Source organism: Rousettus aegyptiacus, unplaced genomic scaffold (genome assembly GCF_014176215.1).
Source record: "Rousettus aegyptiacus isolate mRouAeg1 unplaced genomic scaffold, mRouAeg1.p scaffold_m13_p_14, whole genome shotgun sequence".
NCBI classification, from domain to species: domain Eukaryota; kingdom Metazoa; phylum Chordata; class Mammalia; order Chiroptera; family Pteropodidae; genus Rousettus; species Rousettus aegyptiacus.
In genome coordinates this window covers 58,132,045-58,149,658 of record NW_023416289.1, presented here as the reverse complement: position 1 = coordinate 58,149,658, position 17,614 = coordinate 58,132,045, and the positions used below count along the sequence as shown (strand labels likewise).

The 17,614-nt window shown below is 48.2% G+C and overlaps 1 protein-coding gene and 2 pseudogenes across 1 annotated transcript; all 3 read right to left on the bottom strand.

Moving 5' to 3' along the window:
• Window positions 1–1,247: 1,247 nt before the first annotated feature.
• Window positions 1,248–1,366, bottom strand: LOC118611544 (annotated as a pseudogene).
• A 1,487-nt stretch (window positions 1,367–2,853) lies between these two features.
• ARRDC4 (arrestin domain containing 4) lies at window positions 2,854–15,813 on the bottom strand. The gene is made up of 8 exons (XM_016141832.2): window positions 15,408–15,813; window positions 11,210–11,276; window positions 10,820–10,967; window positions 8,828–8,930; window positions 7,591–7,847; window positions 6,913–7,075; window positions 6,078–6,232; window positions 2,854–5,708 (listed from the first exon to the last, which is right to left on the bottom strand). Exons 1-8 carry the CDS (start codon window positions 15,694–15,696, stop codon window positions 5,652–5,654), a joined length of 1,239 nt encoding a protein of 412 aa, XP_015997318.2. The 5' UTR covers window positions 15,697–15,813; the 3' UTR covers window positions 2,854–5,651.
• A 1,198-nt stretch (window positions 15,814–17,011) lies between these two features.
• On the bottom strand, window positions 17,012–17,130 carry LOC118611555 (annotated as a pseudogene).
• Window positions 17,131–17,614: the final 484 nt, after the last annotated feature.

Here is a 17,614-nt window from a genome sequence, read left to right as displayed (position 1 = left end):
TCCCTTTTGTAACAGAACTACCTTCTTACCTGGATAATAAATATCCCGAGTTCCGCAGGTAAAAGTGTAGATGGAAGGGTGAGGTGTCAGGGTATCTGCGTGTGCATGAGTGTGCACGTGTGTGAGTGCACATGCTTGTGGGGGCATTTGCCCATATGAGGGGAGCAGCTATGTTTTTTCTTATTTTCGCTGGGAGATGCTGCCTAAAGCATGTCTCTCTCCTTGTTCATGAGTAGCATCTTAGTTCTTAGGAAATGTGAGCAGGGCTGAAAATCGTCCATCAGTGAACACAGAAACAGCCCCATCAAAGAAATAGTTCATTGCGAATTCAGTTATAGTGACATCCTGGAAATTGGCACTTGTCACCACTTTCTGTCTGCTCTCACGGCTGTTTCTGTTCTTTGTAGCATCACTGACAGATTCCTGGGGTTGTTTTAGGGAAAAGTTCCTTAGGTTTGTATGTGATGTCTAGAAATACTAATAGTCTTCACGAATAAGTTCATATTTTATCATATGGTTTCATTAATGAGTATGTATTTTATAGTTCCGTTTTTGCAGCTTCCAGGAGAGCTTTTCATCTTAGATCCTAGGAAGTAGAACTACAAAGAAGGGAATTAAAGAGACAGAAAAACAAAAGTTTAATACCAGAACACACAGGCACGTGTAGGAGTTCCTCTCCTGAATAATTTATATGAATTAGCAGATTCGGAAGCTGATAGGCTAATCTGCGACTGTTTCCCCTTGGCTTATTCTTCTATCCCAGGTGTGTCTTGCTCATTTATAATGCAATAGCTTGCTATTTAAAGAAAAAAAAAAAACTTTAAGTACTCTGGCAAGCTAAAAATGAGCCCCTGAACGTTTATGTAAACCTGCCTTTACATATTTTCAACATAAAAAGTAGTTTTCAAATTCAGAACCAAAATATTTACCAAGGTATCATGTGCACTTAAATGTTACACATTTTCCTTGCAAGTTGCAAAATGAAAATTTTAAATCATCAATTTGTTTCTTTTAAAATGTCTAAGTTGAAACATAAAGGTACCAACTATTGATACATGACTTGCGTGGATCTTAAGGGTGTCATGCTGAATGAAAATAGAAATACAAAAGGTACCTACCAAATGATTCCTTTTTTCTAGCATTCTTTTTATTTTTCATTTAATTAATTTGTTTTTTTAGGCTAGGCCACCCTTGGTTGGCCTCACAGATTGCAAGGACCTCGTCAATTTACAATCCCTTATTTTTTATGCTTACAGCACCTGGTCTTCCTAGGTGGTCTCCCATCTAAGTACTAACCAGGCCCGACCCTGCTGAGCTTCCGAGATCAGATGGGATCAGGCTTGCTCAGGGTGGCGTGGCCATAGGCTCCTAGCATTCTTCAAATAATAGAATTATAAGGATGGAGACAAATCAGCCAGGGATTGGTGGGGGGGGGGGGGGGGCGTGACTGCACTGGGGCAGCTGGAGAGAGTCACTTGGTGGTGATGGGGCATCTTTGATTGTGGTGACAATGATATGAATCTAGACCTGCGAACTATGCACAGAAGCATCAACACGGATGATGAGTGCGTTCAGAAACGGACAAAACCCAGGTGGGCCTGGACTCTGGTCAGTTGCATGCACTGTGTTAAACTCAGTTTTCTGCCTCTAAGCACATAGCGAAGTGACGGTAAGGTGTTACCTCAGGGGAGACTGACGGAGACTTAGGGTCTCTGTACTGTTATTAAAATTCCTTGAGAATCTCTAATTATTTCAAAAGGTGAAGTTAGAAACATGGTTCTGCTGAAGAAAGGATTCCAGCTACTAATTAAACACACTTAGGAAACAATTTCGTTGAAGTCTCGCATCCTCCAGGGAGGGAGGACTTTTACGTATCACCACCGCAGACTCTTGATTTAGCGTATGCTTCGAGTCCAGGTCTGCGAGTCATGAGCTGTGTAATTTAAAGCAATTGCCATTTCCATAACTTCAGAGAACGTTGAGGTCGGCAGGGGTCTTACGGGCCACGTAGGTCTACCTCCCAGCTTCCCACTGTGTTTTGGCGCCCTCGTTTGTAACACGAAGCCTATGTCCTAGATTCTTTGCAATGCCCTGCCTAGCTGTGGATTTTATAATCTGCGATTTTATAATAGAAACTACAGAAATTTTACTAGCAGTCTTATCAATTTTGCCTCAATATTTATTGCATGAGATGAATATTTGTTGATTGCACATGTGGACATAGATATGAACAGATACTATTTAACACCATCTCACATATTATAAACAGTTGGAGAGTAAATTACCTTGGCTAGTTTGTACTACTTAACTACGGTTGACACTTTCTCAGGACAGAGGGTCTGGGCCATTTTCTTGAGCTTCTATACCATTACCTAGATCCTATGTAAGACATATGCCTTCTTTCCATTGGGGTATTCACGGTGAAAGGGGGGTTGAAGTGACTTAGGTCAGTGGCTCCAGGTGTGGGTCTAGCCACTGCCTGCAGGACCTACCAAATCAGTACTGGTGAGACTCTGGCCAAACATGAAAACTCAGAAAGGAGGCTTCACAAAGTGGACGCTATCACTTGGAACAAATGCACATCAGACGCTCCCAACGACCAAGGCGGCTGAAGCTTATTTGTTACTCATCTCAACTACTTTCCTTCATGGAATGCTAAAAACCGATTATGTTGGGGGAACTGTAGAAACAGGCTCAGAACCCCCCGGGCCATGCCTGGCCTCGTGACAGAGGGCGTATACAGAAGGATCTCGACGGCAGTGGCATTTTGTTTCCTGGTATTGATTTCCCCCAATTTCTATAACAGTTTCAGGCACAGTCTCACAAAAACAAAACAGAACAGAAACAGCAATCCACAGTGTTAGTGTAATCATTTTATTAACAAAGAGAACCCATAGGGTTCAAACAAGAGTACAAAATACAATATTTTTATCCCCTGTGGGCTAAATCATCATGTTTTCTTTCAATAGTAAAAATAAAAAGGCCCGCATAGTTAACTTATCAAAAACAAAACCCCCGACTACTGAATTTCTCATTGTGCAAAACAACAGGAAAACATGAAAAGTAACGTTCTTCCCGTGGCAGGATTGTGTGCGCTAAAAGCTGCACATTTTCCATTTCAAAGTTTTGGCATCGAAAAGAAAATTCAAAGGCCACAGTTTCTTTTCAAACTAAAGAAGAAGGGGATATGCAAGCAAAGATAGATAGCAGCTAAAATTATTTCAGTCTTCGTTTCCACGTATTCTCTGTTCCGATGGAGAATTTTCCACATTCATAAAACGGTTATCGTGATCATAAAAACGTACGCGGTTTCAACCCGCTGTTCAAGCTCAGACGTACTGACACCTGTCCGGTAAGGCATGAGCGTGCTTTTCAAGCTCTTAAGTGCTACCGCGCCGGCTTTGCTTTCGCTTCGTGGGCAGGCTTCGTGATTCCTCCAACAAAGGTGAGCAAGCAATCTCGGTGAAGGATTCACCGCAAATAGTTGCTTTTCTACCTGGAGCCAAATAACGAGACTTTCAACTTCCTTCATTCTGTTTCATTTCTTCACTGTTTTGGCATCGTAGAGATGGATGAGGCATGTAAACTACAGCTTAGAAGTCAACAAAGAGTGGAGGATGGGCTCTTTTTAAGTAAAAATAAAACTATTTGGACAGCGCTTAAATACACACACCAGTTTAAAAACATGCACAGAAACACACACATACAAAAACGAGGCAAAATAAAAAAAACAAAGCAGGGAGTAGAGTTTTGTGACAATTTCAAAGACAGGTTTACATTGTGGTTTTAAACAGTGGCTTACATTGAAAGAAATGTGTACAATATTTAATGACGGCAGCATTCTGTCCAGATGGGTGGGAAGTATAAATTTACCTAATGTTTGTAGAAAAAAAATCCCTGATCAAATAGGTGACTTATTTTTAAATACGAAATTTAACCTTGGAAGAATTTTTCTGTTTCTCACTGGACATGCCAATTGAAAGAAAACTTAATTCTTCCGTGGAGTCAAGTGCAGTATTCTCCATCGGAAGCACTGGGGCTTCTAGATCGGTCCCTTAGAGCAGGGGTCCCCAACCCCTGGGCAACGGACTGGTACCGATCTGTGGCCTGTGGGAGCCGGGCCGCACAGCAGGAGGTGTGGGGCGGGGGAGCGAGCGAAGCTCCATCTGTATCTGCAGCCGCTCCCCAGTGCTGGCATCACCGCCTCAGCTCCGCCTCAGATCATCAGGCGTTAAGATGCTCATAGGAGCCCCTGTCCCTGGTGCCACAAAGGCTGGGGACCGCTGCCTTAGGACATGGAGGAGACCGAAGTCCTTGGCCTGTCCAAAATCTCCCTCATGGGAATTTCTGCTTCCCTTCACCTAACACCTGGAAATGCTCTCAGCTTCCAAAACCAACAGATTAGAGGAAAAGCACTGACCGTGTGACTGTGGATAAGGGGGCGGGGGGCAGTGAAAACACTCCTCAGACTTTTAGCAGCAACACAATCCTGTTGGTCTGAAAATCCTGAGGTTAAATGATAAGAACATATTGCACCAAAACAATAAACAAAATCACAGTTTAAGGAGAATCGCTAAAGACTTGGGAACAACAAGGTACAAAGGCAGTGACCACCATCAGTAGATCTGCATCTCCTGACAGGAATGAAGTTTGTGCCTTTTTAAAAAAACAGCATTTGTACCCTTTTTGATTTTGCATTTGTTTTGAAATACCCTTTGGTATACGTATATTAACTTCCACCGGACGCTGGCCGGGCCGGCTTTCCCCCGGGGCGGGTCCAGACGCAGCGACAGGGGAGGCGAGGTGCTATTGCACAGCAGCCAGTCCAGAGAGGACGTCTCAGGCCGAGCTGGCAGACGAGGCTGACCACGCGCGAGGGGAAGGATGCAGCCTTCTTCCCCCCCACTCCCTGTCCTGGGTGAATAAGACATGAGGAGAGTCAAACACGTATCCTGTTTTAGTACCTAAAGGGCGGGGGGGGGGAGGAAGCAGCCTTCGGCCAAGTATCTCCACCTTGAAGTTCCTTTTGCCCCTGTGAACTGGGCAAAAGGAACTTCTGGGGACTCTCTCTTGGCTTCGTAATACTGTACCGCCCATTTAGAAATGCCATTTTAAGCTATCGTTGAAAGAGTGAAATCCGAATCACCTCGTCGGGACCTCACGAGAGGGGGGGTCTCAGGACCCCCCGTTCGAGGGCTACGGCCCCGTGGGACCCGGGAGAAATCACGATGGCCACGGCGCCGAGGGCTGTCGCGTCGTGCGCAGTAGGCCTCGTCCCCTCTGCGTCCACCGCTGTGCTGCCTGCCACCTGCTCCGGCCGCCTCCCCGCGGGCCGTGCCGTCACCCCGAGGCCCTGCCCGCACGGGCTGCCCCCGGCCACTCCCTCGTGCCGGCGCAGGCTGCCTGTCCCCTACGCCGCCACATCGGGACTTCTGCCACGTTCTGGGACTTCTCATGTCGCCACTCCATCCTTTAAAGGGGACGTAATCTCGCGCGACAATCCTGTTCACCTACTGGAAAGTTCACGTGTTCTCTAATTTCTTGGTGCTGACGGTCATTCATGTTCTTAAGTGAATTTTCCCCAAAAAGGCAGGAGTGGGAAGAACTGACACTCGAATCTGACGACGATCACAGTGATTTCTGGAATATGTTCAGAGAATGAAGGAAACAGGCTGGGCCTCTTCTCCGCTACTAGGATGTGGATCCACCTGCAAGAAAACACACCGAGATTATCCTCGTGCCTTTCCTCAAAACGGCTCTAGTAGCCGTTGCTGATTACGTGATGGTTACAAGCCACGCTTAGAGCCGGGGATTACTGCTCAGTCCCAGGGGCCCGCTTCAATTCCATGGCCACGTCAAAGACCTTGGAGGCGATCCGTGGCACGCGACAGCACGCTGTCGACCACAGGGGACTCGCTGCAAGGGTGGGGGGACGTGGAGCGGCGGTGACCTGTCACGGCCGTAAACAAAAACGTTTCACCTGTATCCCCTGGCGATTAGGAAGCAGCCACGGACACCTAACCCAGGACTGCGGACGAGCGGCACAGTAAAGTCTCGTTTTCTTTGGGCTGTGTTACCTCTGAGTACAGAGGCGGTGGCTGGAACCAGAACTCCTGAGTGTAGGCAAACACAGGGCAGCAGGCCTCGCCCTCGCGGCCGGGGCGCTGCGGGTACGGGGGCACGTGTCTCGAGAATTCCTCCTCCGACACCACATCCGCGTACTTGGGTGGAGCTGAAACGAAACCAGAGTTGCATCTCAGAAAGTCCTGTGGCGTCTCATTACCAAACCTCTTGTGAACTCCGTTGTAAGCAAGAATTTACCAAAATTTAAATACAAAACAGGGTATTGTTCCCTCTAAATCAGCAAGTTGTTACGCCCGTTTCGACGGAAAAAATACTTAATATGTTCTGCTTTTATTAAATACTGGTTATATTTTACTCTTTTGCGATGTGTGTGTTATAGTCTAGGTAAAAAAAAATCATTGAAATGGGGCTACAGAGAACATATTAACACTCTCTACTTTCTCTTTTTTACTGTTTTACCATTCTGAATCAGGCACGTGGATTTTGTTTCTGGATCTGGCATTGGTAGCTTTGTGTTCTGGATAAGCTGAACTCTCAAAGTCCCTTCTAGGAATGATGCTTTATGGTTTTCAGAACTAGGAAGAGTAAAGACCGTTGTAGTGGCAGCATGTTTTGGGGGGACACTGAGTATTAAAATCATATGGATTTCAAGTGTCCAATTCAGGAATAGGTCGTATGTACATCGTATGTGTGCTCGCCGCCCGAAGTTAAATGACCTTGCATCAGCCGCGGTGTCAATTAACATCTGAGCACTGACCATCTCGTCTGTCCCGTTCCTGGGGACTTCGACGCCTCAAACTTTGTTCTGAAAGACCCCGGAACCTTTACCTTCAGGCTGTTCGGGCAGCGCCAGCGCCAGCCAGCTGAAGTCCACGCTGAACTGGCTGACCATGCTGGAGTTTCTGCTGACGAAACCGCTGTACGGGACGGTGCCGATCACCAGCGGCAGCTCGAGCATCAGCTTTTTAGCACCAGGAATGTGAATATAAACCTGTCATGCCAAAAAAGAAAAAAGAAAAAAGAGAATGAGAAAGGAAGGCACACAAATGGTGGCCCTCAGAGCAGAGAGCTGATTTATTTTTCTATAGAAACAAACGCCTCTGCCGCTTGCCACCACCTCTCCCAGTACAGTCGTCCATTGTCCTGATCAGATAAGATTTAGAATAAACAAAACAAAGAGCACACAAAATACAGCGGATGCTGTGTGACGGGGAACCGTGGCCTTAGTGAGCACAGCTTACGTGAGAAAGAACAGGAAAAACTAAGTCCACATCCTCGACACAACGAGCACCCTTGATGCACCGTAACTGTCTCAGGCCGTTCAGTTAAATTTCTCAGAGGGGTGGTTTTCGATTAAATGCGAAGGCCAGTTTTCACAGAGTCCACGATCTGTCGCAACCCTGCTGACCTCAGGACATTTTCCTAGGGACCGAATGCACGTGTTTACACGTGGTTCCGGGTCCCTCTCCCTTCTCCACCCCCTTGGCTCGGAAGGAGCTCGCTTACGGCCAAGGAGTAGTCGACTCTGATGATGCAGCAGTCTAGGATGGACGGGGTGACGGGCGGGATCTTGAGCATCTTCCCGTTCCAGGTGTCCGTGCTCCCGGACGCGATGTGGTTGCCACGCACGCTGGCCACCATGTGCCGGACGGTCTTCGTCTTCCCGCTGGCCAAGTACGTCTGGGTTTGGAAAATGGCAGCTTTGGGGACGACCAGACGAGAGGAACAGTTCTCTATTTCCGCGTAGATCGGAATCGCTTCTCCTACAGAGAGAAGAAAACACCTTCAGAGGCTTCCCAGAAAGTCCTCACCGTGGTGGAACAGAGCTGTTACCTACTGAAGCCGAAACGTTTGCAGCGTAAACTTTAACTAACCGAGGAGCCCCGACGGAAGGAACATTTAGACTGAAAATCTGAGTTGGAGAAATGAAAATTCAGGGCAGGCTGCGGGAGACACTGTTTTCTAGTGACTGCATTATTCTCTTTTTAATGAAGCAATACTAGGTTACCAGTTCTAAAGATATGTAAATGCCCGGTCTCTCTAAGCACGAAGATGAGATATAGAAATAAGCGATTGCATGCCATGTTAAGTCTGAAAGATCACTGACACGCTCATTAGCGTCCACCCAGTCACCATCTGCCCGACAGGAGAAGGAAGCCTTTGCCTTTAAGGATTGGGCGGTAAGGCGCAAACTCGGCCCTGGGTGGCGTGGGCGGCATGTACACCGCCCCCTTTCCAACAAGCCAGCACCCCAGAGGAGGGGCCAGGTCCGCTGCACAGGACGGGGCCCCTCACAAGTGGCAACCAGGGTATCGACCCGACTGTCAGGGCGCCCGATGGTCTGGATTGGGACCCCACGTGTCTGCATGGCCCGCAGGGACCCTAGGCGCCCGGCTCCGCCTTCCTGTCACACACAGCAGCTCTCTCCTGAGCCTGGACGTTCTCCTGCGACATTAGAATGAGATGCTGGCATTGCTACTCTACTCATCACTCTCCGAGTTTTGTGCTTTGCTACTAGAGTAACGGTATTGAAGTCAGAACACGAGGGTTTTAACTGGAATCTACCGACCCGCTTGAAAATATTTCAATCTCAATTATTTATATTGAAAACAGAAAATCTTATTATACCCGTTTCAAAACAGTACGTACTTCTTAAATTATATACCACATTATTTAAAATCGCTTAGTGTTAGCTAATAAAATTCGTAAATCTTTCATTTTAACTTTCAAACGTATTGCTTACCATTACAATATCCCTTTCTTTCAATTTTGGCACTCAGCGAGACTGGACCAGAAGTGAAAAACCAGCAGCCAACCATTTTCTCTTGAGTTTTCAATACGGGGGTCTTGAAAATGTCAAATAATAAAATGACTTTAATTAAACAAGGCTAGAAAATCCACAACACTTAAAATGATGTTATTCTTCATTAAGTAGTCCCAAAGAAGTGTCTTCCAGAAAAACAAATCGACCTTTCTTATCCTCATATGACATATTTGGTGAAACATAAACCATTCAAAATCATTCCCTGTTTAGGAAAAAGCCAGGGTGAATTTTTCAGGTTCAAATTAGGGAGACACTGTCCTATTTTACCCTATAGTAATGATGTTTCTGGGAAATGACTTGCAGTCCCTTGAAAGAGCAGTTGAAAAACTGTAGTGGGACCTATTTAATGTGACAGAACTACTTTTTAGAAAAGCCTTTATATATGTAGATCAGGCAAAAGGAGAAATGGCCTAAAAATCAATCATCAGAACGTCCTGTTTGTTCTGGCCTTTAAAATGTGGAACGAGCAAAAACAGCCTTTTTTTCCTTCCTTCAAAATGCGTTTCATGATTAGGCAGAACCTTCAGGTGTCCTTAACTTAGGACGGTTTTGGCATCGTGCGTAAGCGCAGCGAAACATACCCAAGTGTAACGGATCCAAGGGGTCACTGGACATACCTCCCGCCGCCCCCGCTCTGCTCTGTGGCATCACGAGAAATGGCACAAGCTTTGAAATGGCCATTTTTCCGAAGTGCACAAACCCCCAGCTCACTGTGAAACCTAACGTTACAATATTTCTTTATTTATAGAAAGGACAGTAAAGGATAAATAATAGCATCTCTGGCAAACAAAACAAAACAAAACAAACAAAAAAATAAAACTCTTTAAATTACTTGCCACAATGGCTCCATAAATAGTTTAGAAATAGTGAACCTCCCAATTCTAAGTAGTTTTTAAAAAATACAACACACAGGATTGTGGATTTTCGGAAAAGGTGCCAATTAAGCAGGCTAAATCCCAGCTATGAACCAATCGGCTGGGTACTATTTCATGATTTGGGCCACAAGGGACCACGCGAAGAGGGCATATCTGTTCCATTTTTACAATCTAAATGTGAACATTAGAATAAATTCTGGTTTATTTTCATGTGAAAACCGAGTTTAAAAACTTTTAACTCTCGGCTCCTTTCCTTCTCTTTAAAAACCCCGGCTAGAAAAGGAACCCTCCAGTACTAAAAATACATCTTTGTAACATCAGTATCGTGACGAAAAGTTTAAATTATCCCAGTATTTTCTATGAAATAAAGGGGGAAAAAAAACAACACATTCATTCATATTTAAATGAAGAGCCATTAGGTCCCAATAGCTATCATGAAACGTACAAGGTATAATTTTACATTATGTTGATAATATGGGTTCGGATAAAAGAATCTCGCTCATTAGTTCCCATCTCGCTCATGCTGTTGTTACTTACAGCCTAATCTTTCTCATCGGTCTGCAGTGTGTCGGGGGATTATGGGAAGTTCAACGCTTTAATGTGGCCAAATCTGTCACAAGGCGACGCGAAGTGAAAGGGTCCCCGCGACAGCTGCGTGCGCTTACTTAATGGAGGAAAATGACATGGAAGGACTCGTGGCACAGCTGACTAATGCTCCCCCGTGATTACTGCTCCTCAGCCTGCTATTACGTGGGTTGGGGGGGGCTGAGGGCCCTGCCGCCCCCGCGGCTGCACTGTTGGGGCGGCGCCTCATGCACGCATTTCCAGCCCGTGTGACTTTTTGGCAAAGGCAGGATGGGCGCAGTCAACAGTATTTGCACGCCTGCGATTTGTCATGTGCTTGACCTGGGATCGCATGTTTACAGCGGGTGCCTGTGGGCTCTGAGAGGCTCTCCGACAGTGACGGGACAGACTAGCGCTGGACTCCTGAAAGGCGGGCGGGCGAGCCGGAGGACGAAGGGAAGGGGGAACTCACCAGTAAGGTGGGCGTGTTGACATCAACGTGACTGACGACCTGGATGTCCCGCTGGACGCTCTGCTCGGGGACCTTGGGTCGGTCCAGAACCGCCCGCACGCAGTACTGAATGCTGCCGTATTTCCCAGTGAACGAGGTGACCAGCGGCCTGGGCAGGGGCCGGAGAAAGTGACATATCGGTCTACTTGTCAGTTAAGCAAAACCGGGAAGAGCTTGCAACGGACTGGTTTCGAGCGAAAGAAAAGTGTGTGTGGGCTTTTTGGCTAATATGAATGAGGGCCGTCTATTCAGGGGCTCTCCGCGGGGTGCGGGGGGACCAAGGACATCTGGTACCCATATGTGTGGCATGGCAGGAAAAAAAGTCACAGAAGTTATCATGGTTTCACTTACTCGGATGGAAGTCGAAAGCTGAATGGGAATTCGTGTTTTCCAGGCTGTAGCAGGAGGAGGCCTTCACCTAGAAGGGAGAGTACATTTTATCTATGGTTAGTATGGGATCGAGAAGATTCCTAGCTGTTAATATCCAGTATACGCCAAAAAAGTTCATTAAACTGTTTAGATAATTAATATTTAAGTTTATACCAAGTTTAATCAAGTTATATATATAGTTTATATGTATATGTGTGTGTATATATATACATATGCGTGTGTGTGTATGTCTGTGTATGTATATATATACAGCTTTTATCTTCATATAGACAATTACACAAGTAATTACCACAGTGTCGGGGCCCGGAGCTCCCATATACGTGTGTACGTACACATATACATACATATTTACACACGTACATATGTGTACATGCAGACATCTGTTTGAGCATTACTGACATTAGGATGCGATTACCTGAACATGAGAAACCAATAGTAAACTGGACTTAAAGCTAATTTAGCAAAACACGGATCTATATACTTTGGGTATAAAAATAAAAATCGGACGACGTATTCTTTGAGCAGAGATGGAAAAAGGGGACGAAAAGCTTTCTTCGAAAATCATGACTATTGACTGTAATACTAAACAGCCAAACCAATAGGACAACTTATTAGGCCAGAGTCACGTATCTATACTCAGGGTCTCCTGAATAATGGGGTGTTTCGGTGGTGACCTTGAGGCGTCCAGAGGCTGTGCCAGGCTGGGCAAGGACTCCTTCCTCCTGCTCGGAGTCCGCCCGCTCCACTTCATTTCATGCAGTGGCCAGAGGGACCGCTGGGGCGCTGAGGAATGCAGGGAAAACTGGTACCAGTACCGGTACCGCTGGGACCCAAAGCCAGCTGCAGGCGGTCAGCGTGGGTCGGGCGGCACTCCAGAGGTCCTTGTCGACTTCCCTTTTCGTCTTGGGCTGATAGATTCGAGTTTAGAACTAAATGCCCTCAAGGGTGGGAGGATGCAGATCAAGAAAGGCTCAAAACTTTCTCTGAGATTTGCCTGCTCACTGGAAACTAAAAGGAAGATGCTTGCTCTATCCATTTTTTTGCTTAAATACTAGAGTTCTCAGACCTCAGACGACTCAGTTAGCATTACGCCTTGTTGGCCCGTTGCGTTCTGTCTCCGGCCCCGGCGTTCCATGTGTAACATACTGGAGGGAAACGAAGGATCTGCCATTCAAGGTCATTTGCCCAGAACTGCTCCGCAGGTGGGTGACTTGCAGGCGGAATGAGACTAGGTTCAATGGCAGCGAGGGAGGGAGTCCCAGGGGCTCAGGGGGCCAGGGAGCTGTCCGAGGTGTCTCCACAGTGCCACAGCAGAGCTGCAGCTGCGGCAGGATGGAGGGCGGAGCAGGAGTCACCCCACTTTACCCAGCGAAAGGCCTACGGCAGCCCCAGGGCCGCTGCTCCTGACAGCTGCCTTGAAGTCCTCATTTATAACCATTAGGTTCCTAAGTACCACGATGAAAGTACTTTAAAATGTTTCAAATTGTGGTTTTCATTTGCCATGGAAATGCACATAAAGGTTAGACGGCAGGCCCTGTGGACATGAAGGTGAATACCTATGGTCCCCAAACAGACCTGGGGGAGTAAAGGGGGCTGGGCGTTTGTGCACAAGTAAGGACCAGGCTGCCAGGCCCTGTGTGTGTGCGGGGGGCGGGGCTGGCACCTGGAGGCCCCACCCACAGTGGACTGCAGGGTTGGCATGGAGATGAGTGGGGAGGGGCTTAGAGAAAGGGAAACCATGAAGCAGGGCATGACAGACCTGTGGGCAACAGAGTGGCCCAGGAGGCTGAGGGAGGAAGAGAGAGACAACAGTCCCTCTTCACAGAGAAAACAAATCAACATAGGGACCACAGCACTTGAAGTGAGACTTTCAATCACCCGAAAACTTAAGTGCGAAAAAAAAAAGATGGGTAGGTTAATAAATGTGGGTTATAATATTTGGAATCAAATCTTCCTTCCTTCCTGTCTGTCTGTCTGTCTCTCTTACTTATTTAGAATAAGAAGTTTCCCAGACTGAATCGTGTGCCCTTTCCCTTATGTTCTGGGGACTGCCACGTCACAGAGAAATGTTTCATTTGCTAAAGGTCTTACAGACAGAGCTCATACTCAGGCACTTGGGAGCTGTGGGAACTAGAAGACCCTTCCAGAGCTAGAGTTGAGGGCTCAAAAAGGTCGAGGGACTCGCACAAGGTTAGATTGCTGCTGGACGACCAGGAACTGAAGCCAGCTCTCTGGTCTGCCTCGTCTCTCTGCAATTCCTCAATATAAGTATGAAGAAAATCAGTCACCGTGATGGCGAGTACTGATTACATTAACAAGGAACGCGAAAGAGTGACCTGGGGAGATACTCTGAAAACAGAAGCCATAGCCACACATTCTGAGAATCTAATAATTCTAAACATGGCTTCAGGTGACTGAAACTCAGCTAGGTTTTGGAATTAAATGACCCGGAGAATCCCTGAAAGTTGCTAACTTCTTCCAAGCTATGTATATCAGGAGTGATCTCTTTTTCCTCTATGAAATCAACTAAAACAGACTGTGACTTTTAAGTAAAACGTATTTTTTTTTTTGGCCAATATTTGTTATGATACATTCTAAAACAAGCTAAAGATATTCCAATTGTCTGGGTTTAGAAATTCTGTTCCTTCAGAATGAAAACAACAAACTCTGGCTTGTGAATCAAAACACTATTTGGTAGCCCAGATTTTACCAAAGCAGATTTTTTCCCCCCCTAATTTGCTAAGCAGGTCTAACTGCTATTATTCTTACATGTGTTTACCCAGTAGTTTCGGGCCCAGAGAGTGTCCAAAGTTTTGGGGAAAAACCAATTTACTTCTTTTTTTCCCCCAGGGCCCTTTAATCCAGCCAGCCATCTTAAAACGGTGTCGTCTGCTACACTGGGGGGGGGGGGCACGTGGGCACTGGCTGATCCTGCAAACCCATGGGGGTGAAAGGGCACACAGGCGGGTGACAGCGGTCACCTAACCCGCTGCACGCGTCAACCCAAAAAGAGAACTTGGATTCCAAATTTGTTTTCCTTATTACACTTTTTGAGATCGCTGGATTCTCACACGGCGCAGGAGTTTAGGTTAACTGTGGACAGTCCACTTCTCCACAGGACAAGGCAAAACCACATGTCTGTTGACTTGGTATCAGATACAGCAAGGGTTAAACATAGCTGTCATGCATTTTGCTGGGGAGGGGGGGAAGGAAGGGGAGGGTCTGTCCCATTATTTTATAGATCAAAGCCGAAGCTGATGAGGCAGAAAGGAAAAAGAGCTTCTGCCTGCTGAAGGAAGGCTGACCCTATGTCCCTGCCCGGTAATTCCATGACTAATGGGAATCGGTCATTTGGAATCGTCACCATGCTGGGCTCCCACATGGGGACTTCTGGTAAAGCCTCCTCCGCTACTAACTGGACTTCCCGGGAGTGGACAGGGAGCGGGGTGCCCCTTTCTCCAGAGCCCTGCCATGCCCAGACCCCGAGGTCTCTCTAAAGGCCTAGGGGAGGTGGGGGGAGGGGTGAAGAGGAACCAAAACCGGCGAAGAATAAAGACAAAGCATGGAAGGAGAGGCAGAACTCCTCCGTTACCCAGCTCCCCAGAAGACGGAAAGCAAGTGCGGTCCACGGTGAAGAAACACTTCCTTTGAACTCCCACCCCTCAGGAACTACTTCCCTCTCCCCAGAAGTGAGGTTTTGCCAATTCATTATGAACCGAGAATCCAGCAAGACCCAAGAAGGACGGCAACACGGGGAGGCCCACAAAACGTGGGGTGCCGCAGCATGTGACCTCGTAGACTTGTTCTGCTCCCCATTCCTCAGGCCAAAAGGGACGGGACCTAGATCCTCATGCGCTTGATTCCTGACCGCTCATCTCAGGTTTCCATGACAACGGATCACTCCCAGCGCTGTCCTGGAAGGTCTCGGATGCCTGGTGGCAAGCGCCAGGTAGAGTATGCACCCGCCGCACACGATCGCCCCGGTGCTGACAGATGGGGGTGCTGGCATTGTTACCTGCGCGGCACTGGCGACCCAAACTGCTCGGGCCACGCTGCGGGGGGGACCCCACCCCCGGAAGCCCGGCCCCGCACACCTGGCAGGTGGGCATCGGCCGGCGCGCCCCCTCCCAGCCCCTCCCGGGGTCGGCGCGGCGCTCACCGGCCCGGGGCTCACGCAGGCTCAGGCGCACGTTCAGGTACTCCACCTCGGCGGCGGGGCCCGGGGCTGCGGCGCCCGCGCTCGGGCCCCAGGCGGCGGTGGCGCGGCCGTGGGCCTCCAGGCGCAGCGCGCGCACGGCCACCAGCTCGGCCACATCCAGCAGCACGTGCCCGGCCACCGTCTCGCCGCTCGAGTAGCAGCCCTTGCGCTCATCCTCGAACACCAGCCCCAGGCTCTTCACGCGACCCTCCGAGCCCAGGGCGGCCGCGGACCCCGCCTCGCCGCCCATCCCGCCGGCCGACGCGGCCGCGGCCCGGAACCGGGGTCACGGGCGGAGCGGCGCCGCTGTCACGGGCGCCAGCCGCACACCGAGGGTGGCAGCAGCTGCAGCGTGGTGCCCCGTGGAGCCCTGGCGCTCCACGGGCCGGGGCCTGTCGCTTTAACACACCCCACTGGGGCGGGAAAGGGGCCGGGACAGCCCACCCCCGGCGCGCGCCCATAGGCCCGCCGCGAGCCCCGCAGGGCGCGGATTGGTGGTAAATGACTACTGAGTCATTTCATTGGCGCCCCCGCGCCCCGGCTGGCGCAGGTAGGGCGTGCGTGATCGGGCCGTGATGACCTATCGGGATACGCAGGTGTGCACGTGCACAGGCCTCTCATTGGCTGCAGCAAGGCACAGTCCTGGGTCACTGACCAATAGCGAGATGGTGCGCCCATGTGGACAGATAGTGGGAAACAATGTTTGGGAGGGAGCGGGCGGAAAGCCGGCATCCCCGACTGGTGGCTTGTCCCCGTTCCTATGGTTACAAATAGGGGGCGGGGTTTCTGGCCGCGTGGGGACTGTTTGCAGGAGTCACCGGGTTCATACTAGAACTTGAAGTTGCGGCTGAACTGGCTGTGTCTGTGATTACATCTGCAGTACTCCAGAGGAAATAGATGCCCTGGAAGGTGGAACTCAGCAGCATTTCCTTATGAGATTCGGGCGCTGGCCCCCTCGAAACTTTAATGGGTATGTTGGCATCTACTCATTTCCAAGGTCCTGAGCCCTGCGTCACTGCGTTTCAGATTGTGCAGCCTACGAAAGTGCTTCAGGCAGGAAGAATTATGACTACGGTTCTCACCCTGGAACTCCTGGGCTCACAGCCTCTCCTGTCACGAATGTCACGAATCGGGTGGTTTCTAAACAGAAACCACCCAGAAGTATTCTCTGACTTCACTGGGGCAGTCCAAGACAATGTCCAATTGCTCTGATGGCTTGACCTCGCTTGCGGCTCCCCCGCCCCGTTTCATTTTCTTCTTTAATCTTCCATTCCTTCTCCAAACCTCCATGGTTTCCTCCACAGCTGCCACTAGCTGGCTACCATTTTCTAAAATTCTTCCCTTATAAAAATTCCAAGTTTGTGAGCTATCACAGATCGATTAATCTTATATTCAGATTTAAAATCTTTCCTGATGTTGCTATTGCTTTTCCTTTTTTAAAATTTATCATTATTATTATTTTAAGTGGGGCAACCCTTGGTTGACCTCACAGATTGCAAAGACCTTGTCAGCTTACAATCTATTATTATTATTATTATTATTATTATTATTATTATTATTATTTGCACCTACAGCACCTGGTCTTCCTAGGTGGTCTCCCAGCCAAGTACTAACCAGGCCCAACCCTGCTTAGCTTCTGATATCAGAAGGGATCAGGCTTGTTTAGGGCGGCATGGCCATAGACTATTTTTTGAAGATCCTAAGCTAAAGACTAACTACTGCCTGTCTTGAATTTAGGTTATTAGTGCAGAGATTTAATAAGGCCTTACCAGTCCAAAGTTTTCTTATCCCCTCTCAAAGAAAGTGGCAAAGGCCACAAACCAGCTCTGTATAAAATTCAGAAATAGCTGTTATCTTCAGAAAAAGGCATACCACTTTATCTAGAACAGCCCTTGACATGCTTTGACCCCGCTACTTTTCTTTATAATAAGAGCTGAGCTTATGTACCTAACTGCATATTGTCCATCACCTTCCTTTGACACAGAGAACCGGTTCTCATCACGACCGTTTCCTATAGTACCTGACTGGGAGTTTCGCATACAGTAAGCGCTCAATAAATGTTTATTGACTGACTGGATGACGCCGAGCCCATGTGGTATTTATGATCAGTCCTGCAGTCAATGAGTCCGGTGTGGCCTCTTACTCCACCACCCTTCATCCTCAACCCG

Bases quoted from the DNA above. Each gene is read 5' to 3' on its own strand.
- ARRDC4 (XM_016141832.2), bottom strand. From the start codon at position 15,696: ATGGGCGGCGAGGCGGGGTCCGCGGCCGCCCTGGGCTCGGAGGGTCGC. The intron at 11,277-15,407 runs GTGAGCGCCGCG...TCTCCCTTCTAG, and splicing joins CCTGCGTGAGCCCCGGGCCG to GTGAAGGCCTCCTCCTGCTA. The intron at 6,233-6,912 runs GTAAAGGTTCCG...GTTTCGTTTCAG, and splicing joins GCTGCCCGAACAGCCTGAAG to CTCCACCCAAGTACGCGGAT.